The 27,502-nt window shown below is 42.1% G+C and overlaps 3 protein-coding genes across 9 annotated transcripts in view; all 3 read right to left on the bottom strand.

Moving 5' to 3' along the window:
• The window catches only part of pcdh2g28 (protocadherin 2 gamma 28), a 197,058-nt gene that overhangs the window by 164,135 nt on the left and 5,421 nt on the right, over positions 1 to 27,502 (bottom strand). The window contains exon 1 of one of the 5 annotated variants that reach the window (XM_042073701.1): positions 24,655 to 27,256. The exons of 1 other annotated variant lie outside the window; for it this stretch is intronic. In XM_042073701.1, coding sequence (XP_041929635.1) covers positions 24,655 to 27,033 — 2,379 coding nt within the window. In that variant the 5' untranslated portion in view covers positions 27,034 to 27,256. Of the gene's footprint in view, positions 1 to 263; positions 2,827 to 11,324; positions 14,191 to 18,916; positions 21,604 to 24,654; positions 27,257 to 27,502 lie in introns of those variants that run through there. 3 more of the 5 variants (XM_042073682.1, XM_042073686.1, XM_042073684.1) reach the window with 3 other exon arrangements.
• LOC121693914 (protocadherin gamma-A2-like) overlaps positions 1 to 27,502 on the bottom strand; it is a 32,705-nt gene that overhangs the window by 2,693 nt on the left and 2,510 nt on the right. The window contains exon 2 of one of the 3 annotated variants that reach the window (XM_042073776.1): positions 2,552 to 2,605. The exons of 1 other annotated variant lie outside the window; for it this stretch is intronic. In XM_042073776.1, coding sequence (XP_041929710.1) covers positions 2,594 to 2,605 — 12 coding nt within the window. In that variant the 3' untranslated portion in view covers positions 2,552 to 2,593. Of the gene's footprint in view, positions 1 to 2,551; positions 2,606 to 21,780; positions 21,976 to 27,502 lie in introns of those variants that run through there. One more of the 3 variants, XM_042073774.1, reaches the window with a different exon arrangement.
• Positions 6,774 to 9,654, bottom strand: LOC121693918 (protocadherin beta-16-like). Its single transcript, XM_042073781.1, has one exon. The coding sequence runs from the start codon at positions 9,247 to 9,249 to the stop codon at positions 6,832 to 6,834; it is 2,418 nt and encodes an 805-aa protein (XP_041929715.1). The 5' UTR covers positions 9,250 to 9,654; the 3' UTR covers positions 6,774 to 6,831.

Below are 27,502 nucleotides of genomic sequence, written 5' to 3'. Positions count from 1 at the left end.
AGAGTAATTGCTTTAGCCAATCCTATTCTGGTAGAATATTGGATACATATTTTTTAAAAAGGCACCTCCGAATAATACTGCTGTGTCCACTAATCCTTCAGACACAGACACTTCATAGACACTTGTAGATACTTCAGACTATTAAGTGCTAATGGACAATTAAAAACAGTAGTGATGATGAAAGGAAGAAGTTAGAAGATGCGGTCTATGTTAACCTTAATGCAAAAAAGAATATGAAAGACATTTGGTCTAATTTATTTTACCTGAGGAGAATCTGTTTCATCACATGGTCCGAATGGATCTTGAGAGGACGTCTTTCGTATAGTCATATCAGCAGGAAGGGTGCCATCATTGTAGGATCTAACAAATTTAAAGTCACTGGTGCGTGATCCCGTGGTCAAATACGCGTCGTAATTATAAGCGCTGCGGACGCTGCGCAAAGTTCCAGTGCCATCCACGTCAGCGTAATTTGGTGGGAGATAAGCGCTGGGAATGGCCACAGCACCATCAAACAAAAGTCTAGGCTTTCTCCTATGGCAAAACTTCACAGCCAAAATGATAATGATAAAAGTCAGGAAAAAGGTGGAAACAGAGACAAGCGCGATAATCAAGTAAGTGGTTAGTTTAGATCCAGAGTCTTGAGACGCGTCTTTCAGCTCGGGAACCTCCGCTAAATTATCTGAAATAAGTAAATACACTGTGCATGTTGCGGACAGAGGGGTCTGACCGTTATCCTTCACGGAGACTATCAGGTTCTGCTTCATCCCATCGTTTTCAGAAATGTCTCTCTGCGTCCTGATCTCTCCACTGTGAGTGCCAATGGTGAAAAGTCCTGCATCAGTAGCTTTAACGATGTGATAAGAAAGCCACGCGTTCTGCCCTGAATCTGCGTCCACTGCAATAACCTTGGAGACCAGAGAGTTCGCCTGCACAGCTTTGGGCACCATCTCAGTCATTAGAGAATTTCCCTCAGGAGCTGGGTATAGTATCTGCGGTGTGTTATCGTTCTCATCTGCGATCATAACGCTCACAGTAACATTGCTACTAAGCGGAGGAGACCCGTTATCTCGGGCAATGACTTGGACCTTGAAACTTTTCAACTTCTCGTAATCAAATGACCTTAGTGCGATAATGGCACCTGTATCTCCATTAATAGATAGCAGAGAGGACACTGGAGTGCCGTCTACATCGCCAGGATATAGTGCGTAATTCACTGTGCCATTCTGTCTCCAGTCCGGATCAGTGGCCGACACGGAGCATATAGGAGAACCTGGTTTGTTATTTTCTGTAATATGCGCACTATATGATTGTTGCAGGAAAACAGGCGGATTGTCGTTAACATCAGCCACCGTTAAGTGGACTGTTTTCGAGGATGACAGAGACGGAGTACCTTCATCAGTAGCAGTGATGGTGATGTTATAATCAAATATCACTTCACGGTCTAGTTCACCGGTGGTCAGAAGGGAATAATATTTTTTAATAGATGGGACAAGTTTAAATGGCATATTTGACCCAATTACGCAGTGGACCTCTCCGTTACTCTCGGAATCTCTATCTTGCACATTAATGATGCCAATTTCTGTGCCGGGCGGTGCGTTCTCCGGAATATGGCTATTCAGTGATTTCAGAAATATTTCTGGTGTGTTATCATTCACATCTGTAAGCTCAATAATTACTTTTGTGCCCGTGGACAGGCCAAATCCATCTTTCCCTTCAACACGCATCTCATAAATAGATTCTTCTTCAAAATCTATTGGTCCACTAACTGTAATATCACCAGTATTAGAATCCAGTGTAAACGCAGTTTTCGCTAAAGAAGATGCTCGACTGAACTCATACGTCACTTCTCCATTTACTCCTTCATCTAAATCAGTTGCACTAACTCTAATCACTAATGTACCTATTGGTGAGTTCTCAGGCAGAGTAGCTCGATAAACCTCCTCGGTAAACACTGGAGCATTGTCATTCGCATCCAGTACAGTGACGTGTATCTGCACACTGCCTGATCTCGGTGGAATGCCACCATCAATGGCAGTGAGAATTAAAGTTAGCTCCTGCTGTCTCTCACGGTCTAGCTCTTTATCCAAAACTAATTCAAGATTCTTCCCCCCATCATTGTTTGGAGAAACAGCCAATATGAAATAATCATTCCTTTCTAACATATAATTCTGCACTGCGTTTTGTCCTATATCGGCATCGTGTGCCTCAATCATGCGAAAACGCGCTCCCTTAACTGCAGATTCGCTTATCTCTAATTTAATCACGTCTTTGGGAAAGACCGGTAAGTTGTCGTTGATATCCTGAATATGCAGCGTAATTTTATGAAGCTCCAAAGGATTTTCTAGCACCAGCTCGAATTTCAAAACACATGAGAGTTTTTCCCTGCAGAGGCTCTCTCTGTCCATCATTTCGGCGACGGTCAAATCTCCACTAGCTAAATTAATATCGCAGAAACGTTTGCGATTACCTTCAGCGTCAATTCGAGCCTTCCTAGCAGACAATTCCTTCACATTCAGTCCAAGATCTTTTCCAATGTTTCCGATAACATATCCTCGTTTCATCTCCTCCAGCACAGAATAGCTCACGTCTGCCTTCACATTGTGGACTATGACAAGCGGGCAAAGAAAGAGCGTGAGGCAAGCCGCCGGTAATCCTTTGTTCAGCATCTTCTTTTGAAATATCCAATACAATGATAAATAAATTCAATATCTACAGCAAAGAACCACATAAAACACAAACAAGTCCTAACAGCTGAAAGAAAGGAGCGACCCACTACCGGTATAGCATAATCCACACCATTGTTTCACCGTTTTCACTGTTACGTGTTCGCGTCACTACAGGGAGGAGAGATGTATTTTACGTGAATTTGCTTTTTAACTTACATGGTCAACAGCGACACTACCAGTATTTATAAGACACTGCAATTCTAAGACATCCAAAAACAAAACAACTACAGTAACATGAGTAGAAACATCCATGTAACCAGGACAAACACACACTCCTCCTGGGACAAACCTAACAACCATCTGAGGTAGGCCTATTTGACTCGTTTCGGATTAATATCATTGGAAGATATTCAAATTAAAGGACAAGTGCTGAAACCAGAACACAGAACACAGAACACACTTATCCAGACAAAGCAAATATTCTAATACTATACACATCCCAAACTTATTTACAAATTAATTCTAAAAGTCAAGTAATTTAAAGTTGCCTAATCCAGAAGAATCCAGTATGCTTGTAATTCAGCTGTAGTGATCTCAAGAGGACCAACAATATCGACCTCAAAACTGGAGAGTAATAACAAGAGTGATAAGGCAAAACAATTGAGAAAGTTGCATTGTATTTAAGCTTAGCACTAGCTGTGCACCACAAAGAAAACACCACATATCACTTTCCCACATCTGCATGTCACATCTTTCATTTGTAGAGTAAACAGAAACTGTAAAATGTTAGTGTTTTTAGATGTTATGAGGCATTGGGGGAGGGGGGTGGAGTATATTATTGAGTCACGTCATGTACAATGAAAACAAGCGAGAGATAATGTTTTATATTACCTGGGAAGAATCTGTTTCATCACAAGGTCCGAACGGATCTTGAGAGGACGTCTTTCGTAAAGTCATATCAGCAGGAAGGGTGCCATCATTGTAGGATCTCACAAATTTAAAGTCACTGGTGCGCGATCCCGTGGTCAAATACGCGTCATAATTATAAGCGCTGCGGACGCTGCGCAAAGTTCCAGTGCCATCCACGTCTGCGTAATTTGGTGGGAGATAAGCGCTTGGAATGGCCACAGCACCATCAAACAACAGTCTAGGCTTTCTCCTGTGGCAAAACTTCACAGCCAAAATTATAATGATAAAAGTCAGGAAGAAGGTGGAAACAGACACCAGCGCAATAATCAAATATGTGGTTAGTTTAGATCCAGTATCCTGAGACGCGTCTTTCAGCTCGGGGATCTCCGCTAAATTATCTGAAATAAGTAAATACACTGTGCACGTTGCTGATAGAGGGGGCTGGCCGTTGTCCTTCACGGAGACAATTAGGTTCTGCTTCATCCCATCATTTTCAGAAATATCTCTCTGCGTCCTGATCTCTCCACTGTGGGTGCCGATGGTGAAAAGTCCTGGATCAGTAGCTTTAACGATGTGATAAGAAAGCCACGCGTTCTGCCCTGAGTCTGCGTCCACGGCAATAACCTTGGAGACCAGAGAGTTCGCCTGCACAGCTTTGGGCACCATCTCGGTCATCAGAGAATTTCCCTCAGGAGCTGGGTATAGTATCTGCGGTGTGTTATCGTTCTCATCTGCGATCATAACGCTCACAGTAACATTGCTACTAAGCGGAGGAGACCCGTTATCTCGGGCAATGACTTGGACCTTGAAACTTTTAAACTTCTCGTAATCAAATGACCTTAGTGCGATAATGGCACCTGTATCTCCATTAATAGATAGCAGAGAGGACACTGGAGTGTCGTCTACATCGCCAGGATATAGTGCGTAATTCACTGTGCCATTCTGTCTCCAGTCTGGGTCTGTGGCAGACAGGGAGCATATAGGGAGACCTGGTTTGTTATTTTCTGTAATATGCGCTTTGTATGATTGTTGCAGGAAAACAGGCGGATTGTCGTTAACATCAGCCACCGTTAACTGCACTATTTTCGATGATGAAAGTGACGGAGTGCCTTCATCAGCAGCAGTGATGGTGATATTATAATCGCATTGCACCTCACGGTCTAGTTCACCAGTGGTCACAAGGGAATAATATTTTTTAATAGATGGGACAAGTTTGAAGGGCACATTTGACCCAATGACGCAGCGGACTTCTCCGTTACTCTCAGAATCTCTATCTCGAACATTAATGATGCCAATTTCTGTGCCGGACGGTGTGTTCTCGGGAATGTGGCTATTCAGTGATTTCAGAAATATTTCTGGTGTGTTATCGTTCACATCTGTAAGTTCAATAATGACTTTTGTGTCTGAGGAAAGGCCAAATCCATCTTTCGCTTCAACTTGTATCTCATACATGGATTCTTCTTCAAAATCTATTGGTCCACTTACTGTCATTTCACCAGTGTTAAAATCCAATATGAAAGCTTGCTTTGCTAATGAAGACGCTCGGCTGAACTCATACGTCACTTCTCCATTTATTCCTTCATCTAAATCAGTTGCACTAACTTTTAACACTAATGTGCCTACTGGTGAGTTCTCAGGCAGAGTAGCTCGGTACACCTCCTCGGTAAACACTGGAGCATTGTCATTCGCATCCAGTACAGTGACGTGTATCTGTGCACTGCCTGATCTCGGTGGAATGCCACCATCAATGGCAGTGAGAATTAAAGTGACCTCTTGCTGTTGCTCACGATCAAGCTTCTTGTCTAAAACCAACTCAAGATTCTTCCTACCGTCTTTATTTGAAGAGACGGCCAACACAAAATGTTCATTCCTTTCCAACATATAGTTCTGTACCGCATTTTGCCCAATATCTGCATCGTGTGCCTCGCTCATGCGAAAACGTGCTCCTTTTTCTGCAGATTCGCGTATCTCCAATTTAATAATCTCTTTGGGGAAGCTTGGTGAATTGTCGTTGATATCTTGAACATGCAGTGACATTTTATGAAGCTCCAATGGATTTTCTAAAACTAGCTCAAATTTCAAAACACATGAGAGTTTTTCCCTGCAGAGGCTCTCCCTGTCCATAATTTCGGCGACAATCAGTTCTCCACTAGCTAAATTAATATTGCAGAAACGTTTGAGATTACCTTCAGCGTCAATGCGAGACTTCCTAGTAGATAATTCCTTCACATTCAGTCCAAGATCATTTCCAATATTTCCGATAACATATCCTCGTTTCATTCCCTCCAGTACAGAATAGCTCACGTCTCCCTTCACACCGTGCACCATGACAAGCAGGTAAAGGAAGAGCATGAGGCAAGGCGACGGTAATCCTTTGTTCAGCATCTTCTTTTGAAATATCCAGTAAAATGACGAATGAATTCAACACATTCAGAAAATAACCAGTAAAGCACAAATAAGTCGTAACAGCTGGAAAAAAGAAGACAAACACTACCGGCATAGCATAATCTACACCATTGTTTCACCGTTTTTACTGTTACGTTTATGCGTCACTACAGGGAGGAGAGATGTATTTTACGTGAATTTGTTTTTCAACTTACATGGTCAACAGCGACACTTTCAGTATTTATAAGAAACTGCAATCCTAAGACATCCAAAAATCGAAATGCTGTAGTGTGTTTTTTTTCCAGGGAAGAAAACAACTACGGTCACATGGGTAGCCATATCAACCAAAACAAAAACACACCCCTAGGACAAACGTAAAACTCATCCGAGTTCCGTGACTCGTCTTTGATTCATAGCATTGGAAAATATCTAAGTATTTAAGTCAAAGGACAGGTGCTCAAACCAGCACAAACACAGATCCAGACAGATTAGTTAATCAGAAACTATACGAAGCACGATTGCATTTGCGAGTGAATTGTAGAAGTCAAGCGGTGTGTAAAGTAATGCAAAAGAATGCAGTGGCTATAATTCAGTTGTAGTAACCTCAAGAAACCAGGTCAAACTTATAACGCGAGTGATAAGGCACAACTATAGTGGAAGTTGATGTAGGCACTACATTTTGACAACACAAAAGACACAACATGGTACTTTCCAATATCTGTAAGTGACATCTTTTAAATGGAGAGTTAAGACAAACTGTAAAATGTGAGTGATATTAGTTGATATCACATATGTGATGTCAGTGAGGCATTGGTGGGAAGGGGGTCAAGTCTTAAGTCACGTCATGCATAATTTAAACAAGTTAGGGATATTATTTTTGTTTTACCTGGGAAGAATCTGTTTCATCACAAGGTCCGAACGGATCTTGAGAGGATGTTTTTCGTAGAGTCATATCAGCAGGAAGGGTGCCATCATTGTAGGATCTCACAAATTTAAAGTCACTGGTGCGCGATCCCGTGGTCAAATACGCGTCGTAATTATAAGCGCTGCGGACGCTGCGGAGTGTTCCAGTGCCGTCCACGTCTGCGTAATTTGGAGGGAGATAAGAGCTGGGAATGGCGACAGCACCGTGAAACAACAGTCTAGGCTTTCTCCTGTGGCAAAACTTCACAGCCAAAATGATAATGATGAAAGTCAGGAAAAAGGTGGAAACAGACACCAGCGCAATAATCAAATAAGTGGTTAGTTTAGATCCAGTATCCTGAGACGCGTCTTTCAGCTCGGGGATCTCCGCTAAATTATCTGAAATAAGTAAATACACTGTGCACGTTGCTGATAGAGGGGGCTGACCGTTGTCCTTCACGGAGACAATTAGGTTCTGCTTCATCCCATCATTTTCAGAAATATCTCTCTGCGTCCTGATCTCTCCACTGTGGGTGCCGATGGTGAAAAGTCCTGGATCAGTAGCTTTAACGATGTGATAAGAAAGCCACGCGTTCTGCCCTGAGTCTGCGTCCACGGCAATAACCTTGGAGACCAGAGAGTTCGCCTGCACAGCTTTTGGCACCATCTCGGTCATCAGAGAATTTCCCTCAGGAGCTGGGTATAGTATCTGCGGTGTGTTATCGTTCTCATCTGCTATCATTACGCTCACAGTGACATTACTACTGAGTGGAGGAGACCCGTTATCTCGGACCATGACTTGGACCTTGAAACTTTTCAACTTCTCGTAATCAAATGACCTTACTGCGACAATGGCACCTGTATCTCCATTAATAGATAGCAGAGAGGACACTGGAGTGCCGTCTATATCGCCAGGATATAGTGCGTAATTCACTGTGCCATTCTGTCTCCAGTCTGGGTCTGTGGCAGACACGGAACATATAGGGGAACCTGGTTTGTTATTTTCTATAATTTGCGCTATGTACGATTGTTGCAGGAAAACAGGCGGATTATCGTTAACATCAGCCACCGTTAAGTGGACTGTTTTCGAGGATGAAAGAGATGGAGTGCCTTCGTCAGTAGCAGTGATGGTAATGTTATAATCAGATTGCATCTCGCGGTCTAGTTCAGCAGTTGTCACAAGGGAATAATATTTTTTAATAGATGGAACAAGTTTGAAGGGCACATTTGACCCAATGACGCAGCGGACCTCTCCGTTACTCTCAGAATCTCTATCTTGCACATTAATGATGCCAATTTCTGTGCCAGGCAGTGCGTTCTCGGGAATATGACTATTGAGTGATTTCAGAAATATTTCTGGTGTGTTGTCATTCATATCTGTAAGCTCTATAATTACTTTTGTGTCTGATGACAGACCAAATCCATCTTTCCCTTCAACTTGTATCTCATATATGGATTCTTCCTCAAAATCTATCGGTCCACTAACTGTAATTTCACCTGTATTAGAATCCAGCGTAAACACATTTTTTTCCAATGAAGATGCCCGGCTGAACTCGTAAATCACTTCTCCATTTAATCCTTCGTCTAAATCAGTTGCACTAACTGTAATCACTAATGTGCCCACTGGTGAATTTTCAGGCAGAGTAGCTCGGTACACCTCCTCGGTAAACACTGGAGCATTGTCATTTGCATCCAGTACAGTGACGTGTATCTGCACACTGCCTGATCTCGGTGGAATGCCTCCATCAATGGCAGTGAGAATTAAAGTTAACTCCTGCTCCTGCTCACGATCAAGCTCTTTGTCCAAAACCAACTCAAGACTCTTCTTGCTGCCTTTGTTTGATGAGACAGCCAACACAAAGTGTTCATTCCTTTCTAGTATATAGTTCTGTACTGCGTTTTGTCCTATGTCTGCATCGTGTGCTTCACTCATTCGAAAACGCGCTCCTTTCATCGCCGATTCGCTAATCTCTAATTTAATCACCTCTTTAGAGAAGACTGGTGAATTATCGTTTATGTCTTGAACATGCAGTGATATTTTATGTAGCTCCAATGGATTTTCTAGCACCAGCTCAAATTTCAAAACGCAAGAGAGTTTTTCCCTGCAGAGGCTCTCCCTGTCCATAATTTCGGCGACGGTCAAATCTCCAGTACCCACATTAATATTGCAGAAACGTTTGCGATTACCTTCAGCGTCAATTCTAGGCTTCCTAGCAGATAATTCATTCACATTCAGTCCTAGATCTTTTCCAATATTTCCGATAACATATCCTCGTTTCATCTCCTCCAGCACAGAATAGCGCACGTCTCCCTTCACACCGTGCACCATGACAAGCAGGCAAAGAAAGAGCGTAAGCCAAGCCACTGGGAATCCTTTGTTCAGCATCTTCTTTTCCAACAACTTAGTACAACAATGAATTAATTCCAGAAAAAACAGTAAATAATCACATAAAGCACAAAGGAGTCGGTCCAGTTGATAGATAGGCGATCACTTCCGACATAGCATAATCCACATCATTGTTCCACCATTTCCACTGTTCAGTGTCTACGTCACTGGGGGCTGTGTCTCATGTGAAATTACCTTTCAACTTACATGGTCAACAGCGACACTTTCAGTATTTACAAGAAACTGCAATCCAAAACATTCATAAACAAACATTTATGCAGTCTGGTAATATTCAGAAGCAAACGCCTACAGCCACAATGTCTATGAAACTAAGAGAAGATACAATCTATCAAACAATCTATCTGGGGGACTTAATTTATCTCTGATGCACATCCTTGGAGGACACATAGCCAGACAAAGGACAACTGTTCGGACCAAAATAGACACTAAGCACACTTATAAAAAAAAACATTATTCAAGATCTTTACAAATTACATGTGGATCCACAAATTCATTCTAACAGTGAAGTGTTCTGTGGAGTCATCTAAAAGCATGGGGTATAATTTTGTTGCAAAAACCACAATAAACTAACCTAACTAAACCTTGATTCAACACATGACTTGAATATGGGGCTGTGCATGTACAACCCGGTTTCCAAAAAAGTTGGAAAGTTGTGTAAAATGTCAATAAAAACAGAATGTGTTGCCCTGCCATTCTTGCAAACCCATATTTAGTGGCAAACGGGACATAGACAAAATGTCAAATGTTCTAACTGACAAATCTGATAATTTCATGAAAATGATACACTCTTTTTTAAAATGATGTCAGCAACATGTCTCAAAAACGTAGGGAGGGGGCAACAAAGGCTGGATAAGTAGTGTAACACTAAAGAAATTACGAGGAACATTTAAAAACTAATTAGGCTAACTGGCACCATGACTGGGTTTAAAAAGAACATCCCAGAGAGACAAAATCTCTCAGAAGTAAAGATGTGAAGGTATTTGTGAGGGGGCAAACAATGCAACAATATAAAAATTAAGGTTATTCAATGTGAAATGGCAAAAAAGGGATTTCATAATGTATACATCATATAATTAAAATAATCAGAGAATCAGAAATGTATGCAAACAAGGGATAGGGCGGAAAAACAATACTGGATGGCCATGAGCTTCAGAGCCTCGGGTGGCACTGCATTAAAAACTGACCTTTTTCTACAAAGAAAATCAGTGTATGGACTCAGAAAAACATCCAAAGACCATTGCTTATGAATACAGGTTGATGCTCAATCCACACATGCTGGTTAAAAATATCTACCATGCAAAAAAGAAATCCTATTAAGACAAAATGTAAAAAATGGCATTGTCTTAACTGGGCCTGAGCTTGTTTAAGATGGACTGAGGCGAAGCAGAAAACTTTCCCATAGTTCGACCCCTCAAAATGTGTAATTTCCATCCAACTTGTTATTAGTGCAATGTTAAAAAGGAAGCATCTATGATGGTATGGGGGTACATCAGTGCCTGCATGAGCAGCTTGCAAATCTGGAAAGGCAACATTAATGCTAAATTATTTATTTCTGAGCAACCACTCAAGCAATACAGGTTTTGAGCATCCTATGCTATCATCCAGACAACAACTTTTTCGAGGAAGACCTTGTAGAAAAAACATGCCAAACTGCATTCTGCACATATTACAACAGTATGGCTCCATAGTTGAAGAATCTGGGTGCCAAACTAGCCAGCATGCAGTCCAGATCTGTCACATTGGGTGCACCAAGACATGAAAAACACAAATAGGAAGACCCCATAGTGTTGAATGGCTGAAGTCCTGCATCAGGCCAGATGTGACAACATTTCATTCTCAAATCTCCAGAAGAGGTGAAGTTACACTGTGGTAAACATGTCCCTAACATATTACTGCATGGCATCAAAATCAGAATGAACATATATTTTTCAAAAAACAATAACATCTCACTTGTCAATTTTCATATGCTCTATTGGGGCATATTGGGGGAGAGAGGAAAAGAGCGAGAGAGCCACATCATGCAAAGTGAACAAAAAGCCAATGTTTACTTTTACCTGAGAGGAATCTGTGTCATCACATGGTCCAAACGGGTCTTGTGAAGTCGTTTTTTGGAGTGTCATATCAGCAGGAAGAGTAACATCATTGTAAGATCTCACAAATTTAAAGTCACTGGTGCGCGATCCTGTCGTTAAATATGCGTCATAATTATACGCACTACGGACGCTGCGAAGTGTCCCAGCGCCGTCCACGTCTGCGTAATTTGGAGGGAGATAAGCGCTTGGAATGGCCACAGCACCGTCAAACAAAAGTCTGGGCTTTCTCCTGTGGCAAAACTTCACAGCCAGAATGATGATGATAAAAGTCAGGAAGAAGGTGGAAACAGACACCAGCGCGATAATCAAATAAGTGGTTAGTTTAGATGCACTATCCTGAGACGCGTCTTTCAGCTCGGGGATCTCCGCTAAATTATCTGAAATAAGTAAATACACTGTGCACGTTGCTGATAGAGGGGGCTGACCGTTGTCCTTTACGGAGACAATCAGGTTCTGTTTCATCCCATCATTTTCAGAAATGTCTCTCTGCGTCCTGATCTCTCCACTGTGGGTACCGATGGTGAAAAGTCCTGCATCAGTAGCTTTAACGATGTGATAAGAAAGCCACGCGTTCTGCCCTGAATCTGCGTCCACGGCAATAACCTTGGAGACCAGAGAGTTCCCCTGCACAGCTTTCGGCACCATCTCAGTCATAATAGAATTTCCCTCAGGAGCTGGGTATAGTATCTGCGGTGTGTTATCGTTCTCATCTGCTATCATTACGCTGACAGTGACATTACTACTGAGCGGAGGGGATCCGTTATCTCGTGCAATGACTTGGACCTTGAAACTTTTCAACTTCTCATAATCAAATGATCTTACAGCGAGAATGGCACCTGTGTCTCCATTAATAGACAACAGAGAGGACACGGGAGTGTCGTCTATATCGCCAGGATATAGTGCGTAATTCACGGTGCCATTTTGTCTCCAGTCTGGGTCTGTGGCAGAAATGGAGCATATAGCGGAACCTGGTTTGTTATTTTCTGTAATATGCGCCCTATATGATTGTTGCAGGAAAACAGGCGGGTTGTCGTTAACATCAGCCACCGTTAAGTGGACTGTTTTCGAGGATGAAAGTGACGGAGAGCCTTCATCAGTAGCAGTGATGGTAATGTTGTAATCAGACAACACCTCACGGTCTAGTTCATCAGTGGTCACAAGGGAATAATATTTTTTAATAGATGGAACAAGTTTGAAGGGCACATTTGACCCAATGACGCAACGGACCTCTCCGTTACTCTCAGAATCTCTGTCTTGCACATTAATGATGCCAATTTCTGAGCCAGGCGGTGCGTTCTCGGGAATATGGCTATTAAGTGATTTTAGAAATATTTCTGGTGTGTTGTCATTCATATCTGTAAGCTCTATAATGACTTTTGTGTCTGATGACAGACCAAATCCATCTTTCCCTTCAACTTGTATCTCATATATGGATTCTTCCTCAAAATCTATGGGTCCACTGACTGTAATTTCACCAGTATTAGAATTCAGCGTAAACGCGTTTTTTGCCAAGGAAGATGCTCGGCTAAACTCATACGTCACTTCCCCATTTACTCCTTCGTCTAAATCAGTTGCACTAACTTTAGTCACTAATGTGCCCACTGGTGAATTCTCAGGCAGAGTTGCTCGGTACACCTCCTCGGTAAACACTGGAGCATTGTCATTTGCATCCAGTACAGTGACGTGTATCTGCACACTGCCTGATCTAGGTGGAATGCCTCCATCAATGGCAGTGAGAATTAAAGTTAGCTCCTGCTGCCGCTCACGATCAAGCTCTTTGTCCAAAACCAATTCAAGACTCTTCCTACCGTCCTTATTTGAAGACACAGCCAAAGCAAAATGTTCATTGCTTTCTAGCACATAGTTCTGCACCGCGTTTTGTCCTATATCTGCATCGTGTGCTTCACTCATTCGAAAACGCGCTCCCTTATCTGCAGATTCCCTGATCTCTAATTTAATCACGTCTTTGGGGAAGACTGGTGAATTATCGTTTATATCTTGAATATGCAGCGTAATTTTATGAAGCTCCAATGGATTTTCTAGCACCAGCTCAAATTTCAAAACGCATGAGAGTTTTTCCCTGCAGAGGCTCTCTCTGTCCATCATTTCGGCGACAGTCAGTTCTCCACTAGCTAAATTAATATCGCAGAAACGTTTGCGATTACCTTCAGTGTCAATTCGAGCCTTCCTAGCAGATAATTCCTTCACATTCAGTCCAAGATCTTTCCCAATATTTCCGATAACATATCCTCGTTTCATCTCCTCCAGCACAGAATAGCTCACGTCTCCCTTCACACCGTGCACCATGACAAGCAGGTAAAGGAAGAGCATGAGGCAAGCCGCCAGTAATCCTTTGTTCAGCATCTTCTTTTGAAACAACGAGTCCAATGATGCATTAATTCCAGAAAAAATAGCTAATAATCACATATAGCACAAAGGAATCGTTCCAGCTGAGAGATAGACAATCACTTTCGACATAATATAATCCACATCATTGTTCCACCATTTTCAGTGTTCACTGACCGCGTCACTGGGGGCTGGGGGGCTGTGTCTCGTGTGAAATTGCCTTTCAATTTACATGGTCAACAGCGACACTTTCAGTATTTACAAGAAACTGCAATCCAAAACATTTCTATACCAATATCTTTGCAGTCTGGTCTTCTACAGAAGCAAACGCCTACAGCCCCGATGGCAATGAATCCAAGACAAGAAGATGCTACTAGTACAATCTATCAACTATCTGGGGGCCTTAATTTATCTCTGATGCACATCCTTGGAGGACACATAGCAAGAAAAAGGGCAACTGTTCGGACCAAAATAGACACTAAGCACACTTATAAAAAAAAAACATTATTGAAGATCTTTACATATTACATGTGGATCCACAAATGCATTATAAAAGTAAAGTGTTCTGTGGAGTCATCTAAAAGCATGTGGTATAATTTTGTTGTAAAAACCACAACAAACGAACCATGTGAAATTCAAAACTGGGGAATAATAGCTTGATTTGGCACATAACTTGAATAGGTGGCTTTGCATGTACAACCCAGTTTCCACAAAAAGGTGGAACGTTGTGTAAAATGTAAATAAAAACAAATGGGATGATCTGCAAATCTCTCAAACACATATTTAGTTGCAAAAGTGACATAGACAACATTTCAACTGTTGAAACTGACAACTCTGATTATTTCATGAAAATGATACACTGACTTTTAAATTGATGTCAGCAAAATGTCTCAAAAAAGGAGGCGACAAAAGCTGGATAAGAAGTGTAACACAAAATAAATCACAGGTAGGAACAACTAATTAGGCTAACTGGCACCATGATTAGGTTTAAAAAGAGTATCCCAGAGACAGGATCTCTCAGAAGTAATGGTGTGGCGCTATCTTTGTGGGCAAATAGTGCAACAATATAAGAATGAATGCTCCTCAAAGTGAAATTGCAAAAAAAAGGATCTCATAATCTGTAATACATCATATCATTAAAATCAGAGAATCCAGAGAAATCTTTGCAAACAAGGGACAGGTCTGAAAAACAATATTGGATGGCCCTGATCTACAGAGCCTCAGATGGCACTGCATTAAAAACTGACCAGTTTCTACAAAGAAAGTCAGTCTATGGACTCAGGAAACCATTCAGTGCCACTGTCTATGAAAACAGGTTTATACTACATCCACAAATGCTGGTTAAAATTCTACCATGCAAAGAAGAAACCCTATTAAGACATAACCCAGAAATGCAGCTGTCTTATCTGGGCCTGAGCTCGTTTAAGATGGACTGAGGTAAAGTGGAAAACTGCCTGGTAGTTAGACCACTCAAAATGTGTAATCACTTTTGGAAAACACCAGACTTCACATTATCAGGGCTACAGTGGAGAGAGACCATCCAACTTGTTATTAAAAAGGAAACATCTATAATGGTGTTGGGGGTGCATTACTGCCTATAGCATGGGCAGCTTGCCCATCTGGAAAGGCTAAATTAATGCTAAATTATTTATTTTTGAGCAAACTATGCCATCATCCAGATGATAACTTTTTCAAGGAAGACCTTGAATATTTCAGAAAAACCATGCCAAACTGCATTCTGCATTAGAATAGTATGGCTACATAGTAGAAGAGTCTGAGTGCCAAACTAACCAAACAGCAGTCCAGACCTGTCACATTGGGTGCACCAAAGAATGAAAAACACAATAAGGAAGACCCCATACTGTTGAGCGGCTTCAGTCCTGCATTGGGCCAACATTTCATTCTCAAACCTCCAGCAACATGACAACATTTTGAGACATGTTGCTTCATCAAAATCAAAATGAACATATATTTTCCAAAAAAACAACATTTCACTTGTCACTTTTTCACACGTTCTATTGGTACATATTGGGAGAAAGAGAACGCGAGTGAGAGAGGGATGTATTCCTGAGTCACATCATGCAAAGTGGACAAAATGCCAGGATTTCATTTTACCTGAGAGGAATCTGTGTCATCACATGGTCCAAACGGGTCTTGTGAAGTCGTCTTTTGGAGTGTCATATCGGCGGGAAGAGTACCATCATTGTAAGATCTCACAAATTTAAAGTCACTGGTGCGCGATCCTGTGGTCAAATATGCGTCGTAATTATAAGCACTGCGGACGCTGCGAAGAGTTCCTGTGCCGTCCACGTCTGCGTAATTTGGAGGAAGATAAGCGCTGGGAATGGCGACAGCACCATCAAACAAAAGTCTAGGCTTTCTCCTGTGGCAAAACTTCACAGCCAGGATAATAATAATAAAAGTCAGGAAGAAGGTGGAAACAGACACCAGCGCAATAATCAAATAAGTGGTTAGTTTAGATCCAGTATCCTGAGACATGTCTTTCAGCTCGGGGATCTCCGCTAAATTATCAGAAATAAGTAAATACACTGTGCATGTTGCTGATAGAGGGGGCTGACCGTTATCCTTCACGGACACAATTAGGTTCTGTTTCATGCCATCATTTTCAGAAATGTCTCTCTGCGTCCTGATCTCTCCACTGTGTGTGCCGATGGTGAAAAGTCCTGGATCAGTAGCTTTAACGATGTGATAAGAAAGCCACGCGTTCTGCCCTGAGTCCGCGTCCACTGCAATAACCTTGGAGACCAGAGAGTTCCCCTGCACAGCTTTGGGCACCATCTCAGTCATTAGAGAATTTCCCTCAGGAGCTGGGTATAGTATCTGCGGTGTGTTATCGTTCTCATCTGCTATCATTACGCTGACAGTAACATTGCTACTGAGCGGAGGAGACCCGTTATCTCGGGCAATGATTTGGACCTTGAAACTTTTCAACTTCTCGTAATCAAATGACCTTACTGCGAGAATGGCACCTGTATCTCCATTAATAGATAGCAGAGAGGACACTGGAGTGCCGTCTACATCGCCAGGATATAGTGCGTAATTCACCGTCCCATTCTGTCTCCAGTCTGGGTCTGTGGCAGATACGGAACATATAGGAGAACCTGGTTTGTTATTTTCTGTAATATGCGCTCTATATGATTGTTGCCTAAAAGAAGGTGGATTGTCGTTAATATCAGCCACCATTAAATGCACTATTTTAGAGGATGACAGCGATGGAGTGCCTTCATCAGTAGCAGTGATGGTGATGTTATAATCAGATTCCATCTCACGGTCCAATTCACTAGTGGTCACAAGGGAATAATATTTTTTAATAGATGGAACAAGTTTAAATGGCAAATTTGAGCCAATGATGCAGCGGACTTCTCCGTTACTCTCAGAATCTCTATCTTGCACATTAATGATGCCGATTTCTGTGCCAGGCGGCGCGTTCTCGGGAATGTGGCCATTCAGTGATTTCAGAAATATTTCTGGGACATTATCGTTCACATCTGTAAGCTCAATAATGACTTTTGTGTCTGATGACAAACCAACTCCATCTTTTCCTTCCACCTGTATCTCATATGTAGATTCTTCTTCAAAATCTATTGGTCCATTTACTTTAATTTCACCGGTTTTAGAATCCAGTACAAATGCCTGTTCTGCTAATGATGAAATTTGGCTAAATTCATACGTCACATCTCCATTTATTCCTTCATCTAAATCAGATGCACTAACTTTTATTACTAATGTGCCTATTGGTGAGTTCTCAGGCAAAGTAGCTCGGTACACCTCCTCGGTAAACACTGGAGCATTGTCATTTGCATCCAGTACAGTGACGTGTATCTGCACACTGCCTGATCTCGGTGGAATGCCTCCATCAATGGCAGTGAGAATTAAAGTGACCTCTTGCTGTTGCTCACGGTCTAGCTCTTTGTCCAAAACTAATTCAAGATTCTTTCTACCGTCTCTGTTTGACGACACAGCCAAGATGAAATTTGCATTTCTGTCTAGTATATAGTTCTGCACCGTGTTCTGTCCTATGTCTGCATCGCGTGCCCCGCTCATGCGAAAACGCGCTCCTTTATCTGCAGATTCTCTTATCTCTAATTTAATAGTATCTTTAGGGAAGACTGGTGAATTATCGTTGATATCCTGTAGGTCAAGAGTAATTTTATGAAGTTCCAAGGGATTTTCTAGCACCAGCTCAAATTTCAAAATACATGCGAGCTTTTCTCGACAAAGGGCTTCTCTGTCCATTATTTCAGCCACTGTCAAATCCCCCGTACCAAGATTAATGTTGCAGAAACGTTTACGATTACCTTCAGCGTCAATTCGAGCCCTCCTCGCAGATAATTCTTTCACATTAAATCCGAGATCTTTGCCAATATTACCTATAACATATCCTCGTTGCATTTCCTCCAACACAGAATAGCTCACATCTCCGTTAACACTATGCACCATGATGCATTGGGAAAGGATGAACAGCAGACCGGCCGCCGGTAATCCTTTGTTCGACATCTTGATTTGAGATGTTAAGTGGTCCAATAAATGAACGATGGGTGAATAATATAAAAAAACACGGGCGAACTTGAACAGCCACTAAATCCGAGGAAAACACCAAAAGCACATCATACATCGCAACATTGTTTCTCAGCGTGCAGCGTCAAACATCCGGAAAGAAGTAGGGAGGAGTAAGGTATTTGATTTAAAGTCTCATTTCAACTTACATGGTCAACAGCGACACTGTCTGTATTTTGAAGAAACTGCAATTTAAAACATTTAGAAATCAAAATATTGAGTCTTGATATTGAATCAAAGCCCAAATATCTCATCTAAAAACGATTGAGTTCCAGATTAATCTAGAAACACATTGGACATATTTTTGCAGGGCACATGCCATTAACCAATGACACAACAAGTTTGGAATAGAAAAAAATTGCCATGGAAATGTACTGCCAGGGTGATGATGAAAGTGGATAGGTGAGGCGTGGACACGAGCGCAATGATCAAACATGTTTTGGATATTTGTTGCATGGTACACACAGTATCTGTCAGCTATCATTCACAGAAACAATATGATTGTTTTATATGTGAAAACTATAAAACAAGTTTTCTTGAAAAAAATAAAAATACAATATAAATTTTAGCCAACTGTTTCATATCATCCTTCACTTAAAATAAAATGTATTTATAAAATGGGGCTTTACCTGAGGCGAGCCTTCATTTTCATCAAAAGGTCCAAACGGCTCATCAGCCGTAGATGATTTTGGCAGTGTTTGCCCAGCTAGCAGTGTTCCATCATTGTAGGACCTGACGAACTTAAAGTCACTGGTGCGAGACCCCGTGGTGAGGTACGCGTCATAGTTATAAGCGCTACGCAGTGTTCCCATTCCGTCCACTTCTGCGTAATTTGGAGGGAGATACGCACTTGGAATAGCCACGGCTCCGTCAAATAATAGTGTGGGCTTTCTCCGACGACACATTTTCACAGCGAAGGTGATAATGATGAAGGTGAGGAAGATGGTGGACACGGACACTAGCGCAATGATTAGATATGTGGTTAAATTGGAACCACCTTCATCAAAAGACATATCTTTCAGTTCTGGAACTTCAGCAAGATTGTCTGAGATAAATAAATTCAGAGTGCATGTGACAGACAGTGATGGCTGTCCATTGTCCTTTACAGACACAATTAAATTGTGTTTCAGGCTATCAGAATCAGAAATATCTCTCAGCGTCTTAATCTCTCCGCTGTGGACCCCGATTGAGAAAAGTCCTGGGTCCGTCGATTTGACGATGCTATAAGACAGCCACGCATTCTGTCCAGAATCTGCATCCACTGCGATAACTTTGGACACCAGGGATCCAGCGTGAGCAGCCCGGGGAAGCAACTCTGTCATGAACGAGGTGCCTTCTTGAGCTGGGTATAATATCTGCGGAGGGTTGTCATTCACGTCTGTTATAGAGACACGTACAGTTACATTGCTAGTGAGTGGAGGCGATCCGTTATCTCGGGCTAAAACGTGCGCTTTGAAGCTTTTGACCTGCTCATAATCGAAAGACTTCACAGCATGAATAACTCCTGTGTCCCCGTTAATGGATAATAAAGAAGACACCGGGAGACCATTAACTTCCCCGGGTAAAAGTGAGTACAGCACCGTGCCATTTTGTCTCCAGTCTGGGTCATTTGCCGTTACCGAACACAGAAAAGAGCCCTGCTTGTTGTTTTCAATCACATGGGCTCTGTAGAATGGCTCCGCAAAAGCAGGTGGGTTATCATTCACATCAGCTACTGATATATGCAGGGTTTTGGATGCGGACAAGGGAGGAGCACCTTCATCAGTAGCAGTTATAGTAATGTTATAATCAGATACACTTTCACGGTCTAATTCAGCGGTCGTCACCAACGAAAAGTAATTTTTAATTGATGGTACTAGTTTGAAAGGAATGCTTTGCTGGATGAAGCATCGGATTTTACGATTACCACCAGAGTCTCTGTCCTGGACATTTATTATGCCGACCTCGGTACCGGGTGCTACATTCTCTGGGACAGGAGTATTCAAAGACTTGAGTGATATTATGGGAGCATTGTCATTGATGTCAGTAATATCAATTAAAACTTTTGTGTCTGACGTTAATCCAAACACGTCCTTTGCCTTTACACGCATATCATACGTTGTCTCTTCTTCGTAATCTATCGTTCCTATCACCTTAATTTCCCCAGATTTTGAATCCAATGAGAATGTTTTTCTGGCCTTGTCAGATATGGGACCAAACTCATAAGTTATTTCTCCATTCAGACCCTCATCTGCATCGGTGGCATGTACTGAAACCGCGACAGTATCTAGAGGAGAATTTTCTGGTAAACTGGCTTTATAGAGCCCCTGCGTAAAGACTGGGGCGTTATCATTAGAATCCAGCACATTGATGTGTATGGCTACGGTACCTGATTTCGGAGGATTTCCACCATCCATGGCAGTGAGAACTAATGTCACCTCACTCTCCTGCTCACGGTCTAGCTCTTTATCTAATACCAGTTCACCATACCTTATTCCATCGCTATTAGTCTTGACTGTTAATACAAAATGACTATTCCTTTCTAAACTATAGCTCTGGACCGAGTTTTGACCTATATCAGCATCGTGAGCCTCGTCTACACGAAAGACCGCACCTTTAACTGCATGCTCACCTATTTCTAGCTTAATGGTTTTCTGAGGGAACACAGGCGAATTGTCATTAACATCTTGAATATTAAGTACAATGCGATGCAATTCTAGCGGATTCTCCAACATCAGTTCGACATTCATAGCACACGAAGGCTTTTGAGAACACAGCTCTTCGCGGTCTATCCGCTCAGCAATGATCAATTCACCAGTCCTGAGGTTAACATCAAAATATCGTGTAGCACTATTTTCTGTATCAATTCTAGCTTTACGGGAGGAAAATCTCTTCCATTCCAATCCAAGATCCTTGGCTATATTGGCAACCACGGAGCCTCGTTTCAATTCCTCTTGAATAGAATAACTCACGTCCCCCAAAACGCAGTGCGCCATGACAACAAAGAGACAAAGTGGAATCCACATCCGTGCCATAAAATCCCATTTACTGTCCATCTTCAGAGTATACGGTCACAACAGTTTGTAATCCAAATGGTAAGTCACTATGAGGTTCAGAAAAGACCATCCAACTCACTGCGCAGACCAAATATTGCAGACAAAGTATATGTTTAACATTTGTCGTAGTGATCGCGATTAACACTGCCCACCATAGCTCAGCCTTGTGAGGAGACACCGATTTCCTCGTCGGTAAACAGCGACGCTACGAGTTCCTATTTGATACTACATGACAACATGTTTTTTACACATTCGGTGAGACAGATTTCCAATACAGCCAACGGAAGAAAATGTACACGAAAATGTACATCACAGACACCACTCCATGGTTTTAAGTATGTAATTTTGTTTCGGACCCTTGTTTTACAACAAACAAGAAAGAAAACGAATGCCAAGTCATGCCTATTGAAAATATCAACAGTAGCAGCAGGACTATCAATATAAAAGTTAAGTTACCTGTGGAAGACTTTTGCCATCATCGACCAGCCCGAAAAGCTCTTCAGCAGCAGATGAACTTTTTTTCAGTGTGTCGTCTGCGAGGAGCGTTCCATCATTGTAAGATCGTACGAATTTAAAGTCACTGGTTCTCGATCCGGTGGTGAGATATGCGTCGTAGTTATACGAGCTGCGAAGTGTCCCTGTGGCATCCACGTCTGCGTAATTTGGAGGGAGGTAAGCACTTGGAATGGCAACGGCTCCGTCAAACAACAGCCTGGGACTTCTCCGATTACAAAGTTTTATAGTCAAAGTGATGATGATGAAAGTTAAAAAGAAAGTTGAAACGGACACCAAAGCGATGATTAAATATGACGTGAGCTTAGAAGCGTTCTCGTCGCTTGACATATCTCTCAGATCAGGAACTTCAGCCAAGTTATCCGAAATCAGTAAATACATTGTACAAGTGGCCGAAAGAGAAGGCTGTCCGTTATCTTTCACTGAAACAATCAGGTTCTGTTTCATAACATCCGACTCCAAAACATCTCTTTGCGTCCTAATCTCTCCACTGTGGACACCTATACTGAAAAGTCCAGGGTCAGTGGCCTTGACGATATTGTATGACAGCCAGGCATTCTGTCCAGAGTCTGCGTCCACGGCAATAACTTTGGACACGAGGGACCCCGCCTGCGCCGCTCTAGGCACCAGCTCGGTCATTAAAGAGCTTCCATCAGGAGATGGATATAGTATCTGCGGAGAATTGTCGTTCACATCCACTACATAGATACTCATAGTCACGTTAGTGCTGAGTGGAGGAGACCCGTTATCTCTAGCAAGTACTTGGACTTTAAAGTCCTTATACTGCTCGTAGTCAAAAGATCTCACTGCATGAATAACACCAGTGTCTCCGTTAACAGAGAGTAAGGATGACACCGGGAAGCCATTCACCTCACCGGGCAAGAGTGAATAAAACACAGTACCGTTTTGTCTCCAGTCAGGATCTCTCGCTGTTACAGAGGAGACTGAGGAACCTTGACTGTTATTTTCTGTAACATGGGCAATATAAACTTGCTTATCAAACACAGGTGGGTTATCATTCATGTCAGCGACAGACAACTGTACTGTTTTGGAGGAGGAGAGAGGTGGAGACCCCTCATCAGTAGCTGTTATTGAGATATTATAATCAGTTATTAATTCACGGTCTAGCTCGCCTGTAGTCAACAGCGAGAAGTAATTTTTAATTGATGGCACAAGTTTAAATGGGACATTTTGTTGGATGGAGCAGTGGATCTGACGGTTACTCTCTGAATCTCTGTCTTGGACGTTTATGATGCCTACCTCCGTACCCGGCGGCGCGTTCTCTGGCACTGGGTTATTCAAAGATTTGAGAAAAATAACAGGAGCATTGTCATTTACATCCACAATTTCTATTGATACTTTTGTATCAGATGTGAGCCCAGTTCCATCTTTTCCTTGAACACGAATGTCATATTTGGACTCCTCTTCATAATCTACCGGCCCTATTACCACTATCTCACCACTTTTCTGATTCAAAGAAAACAATTTCCTGGCCTTTTCAGAGATACGACTGAATTCATATGTCACCTCACCATTTATTCCCGCATCTGCATCAGTAGCGCTGACTTTAATCACCACTGTACCCAGCGGAGAATTTTCGGGTAGCGGGGCTTTGTATAACCCCTGACTAAACACTGGGGCATTATCGTTAGCGTCTAACACAGTGATATGTATGGTTACCGAACCTGATGTCGATGGATTACCGCCATCAATCGCTGTCAGAACTAAAGCAATTTTGTCTTCTTGTTCACGATCCAGCTCTTTGTCTAAAACCAATTCACTGTATTTCCCACCATCGTCATTTGTACGAACAGCCAGGACAAAATGCTCATTCTTCTCCAAGACGTAGTTTTGAACGGAATTCAGTCCCATATCCGCATCGTGAGCGTCGTCAACACGAAATGTTGCCCCTTTAGCTGCATTTTCACTGATTTCAAGCTTAATCAATGCATTTGGAAATATAGGAGAATTATCATTGATGTCCTGTATTTCAACTAAAATGCGATGCAGTTCTAACGGATTCTCCAACATTAGCTCAACGTTAAGCACGCAAGAGAGCTTCTCAGAACACATCTCTTCTCTGTCCATTCGCTCAGCCACAGTCAACTCCCCAGTTTTTAGATTGATATCCACATAACGTCTGCTATTACCTTCGGTGTCGATTCGAGCCTTGCGAGCGGCCAACCTTTTCAAATCAAGACCAACATCCCTGGCAACATTTCCAATCACTGTCCCACGTTTCAGTTCCTCTGGAATGGAATAGCTTACGTCCCCATACGCCCTCTGAACAATGAAAATACAAAGTCCAAGCCAAATGTATGTATAAACAACAGTCCGCTGGCATGTCATGATGAAATCAAAATGAAAGTTTGTTCTCGTCTCCAAGCAAATGAGATATATCCTATATCGCTCACTCCTTGTATTCCGTGAAGCCGTGTAATTTAAATCAGTAAAAATGCGACTTTGCTGTCTTAATGGCGGTGTAAAACAGTGCTTCAGGACAATGTGAATGTGGGTGGGGGTTTTACCCACTTCACCATAGATGAACAGCGACACTGTGAGTTTTTACCTGAACACTGCAATTAGACTAAGCTAATGTGTTTAAAATTGAATGCCAGATAGGGGAAATGCCTAGGCCGCTGATGACACTGGAAACAAAATACGCACAGGCTGTCATAAGCATACATTTGAACACCACATAGAATATCAAAACACCGTCTGTATCCATAACATGGGAAAGGCTGTTATGATCATAAGCACAACTGTTTGCCCATTTGCATGACTTAAAACGCAACTACCAACCATGGAATCTGTATTACCTGTTGGAGAGCTTCAGGTTCCTCACATGGTCCAAACGGCTCATCAGCAGTAGACGACTTTGTCAGAGTCTGGTCAGCAAGTAGAGTCCCATCATTGTAAGATCTGACAAATTTGAAATCGCTGGTGCGTGACCCAGTGGTGAGGTACGCGTCATAATTATAAGCACTGCGCAGCGTCATAGTACCATCCACATCTGCGTAATTTGGAGGCAGATACGCACTGGGAATGGCGACTGCTCCGTCGAATAGCAACCTGGGCTTTCTCCGGTGACAAAACTTTACAGCCAGGGTGATAATAATAAATGTAAAGAAAAACGTGCACACAGACACCAGTGCAATGATCAAATACGTGGTGAGCTTGGAACCATTATCCTCGTGAAACATATCCTTTAGTTCAGGAATTTCAGCTAAGTTGTCTGAAATGAGTAAATACATTGTGCACGTAACACTGAGAAAAGGTTGTCCGTTATCTTTCACTGCGACAATAAGGTTCTGTTTTATGGCATCCGATTCTGAAATGTCTCTCTGCGTCCTAATCTCGCCACTGTGGACACCGATTGTGAAAAGTCCAGGGTCTGTTGACTTAACGATATTATAGGAAAGCCATGCGTTCTGTCCTGAGTCTGCATCGACGGAGATAACTTTGGATACCAGAGAGCCAGCATGCGCAGCTCTTGGCACCAATTCAGTCATAAAAGAGTTATCTTCGGGAGCTGGGTATAGTATCTGGGGAGGGTTGTCATTCAGATCCATGATAGATATACTAACAGTCACGTTACTACTGAGGGGTGGTGAACCATTATCCCTGGCCAATACATTAACTTGAAAGCTTTTGAACAGCTCATAATCAAAAGACCGCACTGCTTGAATTACGCCAGTGTCTCCGTTAATTGACAGCAAAGATGACATCGGCAGGCCATTCACTTCACTAGGTAAAAGAGAATATATTACAGTTCCATTCTGTCTCCAGTCAGGATCACTTGCAGCCACTGAACATACGGAGGCGCCCTGTTTGTTATTTTCGGTTATATGGGCACTGTAGGACTTCTGCAGAAATACAGGTGGATTGTCGTTTACATCCGCAATAGATAAATGTATCGTTTTGGAAGAGGAGAGAGGTGGAGATCCTTCATCAGTAGCGGTTATAGTAATATTATAATCGTTTATTAATTCGCGGTCAAGCTCGCCTGTTGTCACTAAAGAAAAGTAGTTTTTTACGGATGGTACAAGTTTGAAAGGGACGTTGTGTTGAATTGCACAACGGACTAGTCTATTGTTATCAGCATCACTGTCTTGCACATTTATAATTCCCACCTCAGTGCCCGGTGACGCATTCTCGGGTACAGGGTTATTGAGAGACTTTAGAAATATCACAGGAGCATTATCATTCATATCTGTGATTTCTATAGTAACTTTACAATCAGATGTTAGACCATACCCGTCCTTTGCCTGAATACGTATCTCATATTTAGACTCCTCCTCGTAATCTATTGGTCCAATGACCATGATTTCTCCTGTCTTCTCGTTTAAAGAGAATGCTTTTCTGGCTTTTTCCGATATGCGGATAAATTCATAAGTAACTTCCCCATTTGCTCCCGTGTCTGCATCTACAGCACTGACCGTTACCACGGCGGTACCTACGGGAGTATTCTCCGGTAAGGCTGCAGTATATAGCTCCTGACTGAACACTGGGGCATTGTCATTCGCATCCAGTACAGTTACATGAATAGCTACGGTGCCGGTTTTCGGTGGACTCCCACCATCGATGGCAGTAAGGGTCAGTTTTACCTCCTGCTGCTGTTCACGATCCAGTTCTTTATCTAGGACCAATTCACTGTATTTTATACCATCACTTTTAGTTCGAACAGCCAGAACAAAATAGTCATTCTTCTCTAGGGAGTAGCTCTGAACAGCATTGTGTCCTATGTCTGCATCGTGAGCCTCATCCACGCGAAACAGTGCGCCTTTAACAGCATTCTCGCTTATTTCTAATTTAAAAATGTCCTTTGGAAAAACTGGTGCATTATCGTTTACATCCTGAATAAGAATGTTTATGCGATGTAGCTCCAAAGGGCTCTCTAGCATTATATCTACAGCAAGCATACATGAACTCCTGTCAGTGCATAACTCCTCTCTGTCGATTCGGTCGGCCACTATCAATTCCCCATTTCTGAGATTAATGTCACAATAACGTTTGCGGTTACCTTCATTGTCTATACGCGCCTTGCGAGCAGTTAGACTTTTGATATCAAGTCCAAGATCCTTGACAAGATTTCCAATAACCGACCCCCTTTTCGTTTCCTCCGGAATGGAATAGCTCAAGTCTCCAGACACATCGTGCGCCATGAAGATAAAGAGAACAAGCCGCAGTATTTCCATAGTCACAACCCTCGACAACCAAATAAACACGCAGTTTGAAAAGCAAGCTCCAATACGGCGTCAAAAAGTGAATACTCCAACTGACATTTGTATATCCATATATTTCGAGCAGCCAGAACACCAGCAAAAGCAAGGAAAGGTAGACGTCTTGGCAGTACAAACAATGAAATGTAGCCTACAACGAGATAATATAATGCAAGTGGGTGGAGAGTTCACCATTTCCCCTGTAGGTGAACAGCGACACTGTGAGTTTCTAGTCAACATTACATTTCCAAAAAAACTCCAAATACAATGTCAGACGAAAAACAACACAGCATGGAGTTGTTTACACGAATCATCATGAGAGCGTGTGTTCAGAAAGTGTTTTCTTTTTAGATTAGTTAATAAACATGCAATCTGTCTTGAGTCAAAATAGTGTCATATCTGCCGCTGACATTTGTAAGTATACCATTAGCCAAATAACTGATTG

The sequence above is a fragment of the Alosa sapidissima genome, chromosome 20 (assembly GCF_018492685.1).
Source record: "Alosa sapidissima isolate fAloSap1 chromosome 20, fAloSap1.pri, whole genome shotgun sequence".
NCBI classification, from domain to species: domain Eukaryota; kingdom Metazoa; phylum Chordata; class Actinopteri; order Clupeiformes; family Clupeidae; genus Alosa; species Alosa sapidissima.
This window is presented reverse-complemented; position numbering and strand designations above follow the sequence as displayed.

Excerpts from the sequence above, each read along its gene's own strand:
- LOC121693918 (XM_042073781.1), bottom strand. The coding sequence starts at position 9,249 with ATGCTGAACAAAGGATTCCCAGTGGCTTGGCTTACGCTCTTTCTTTGC.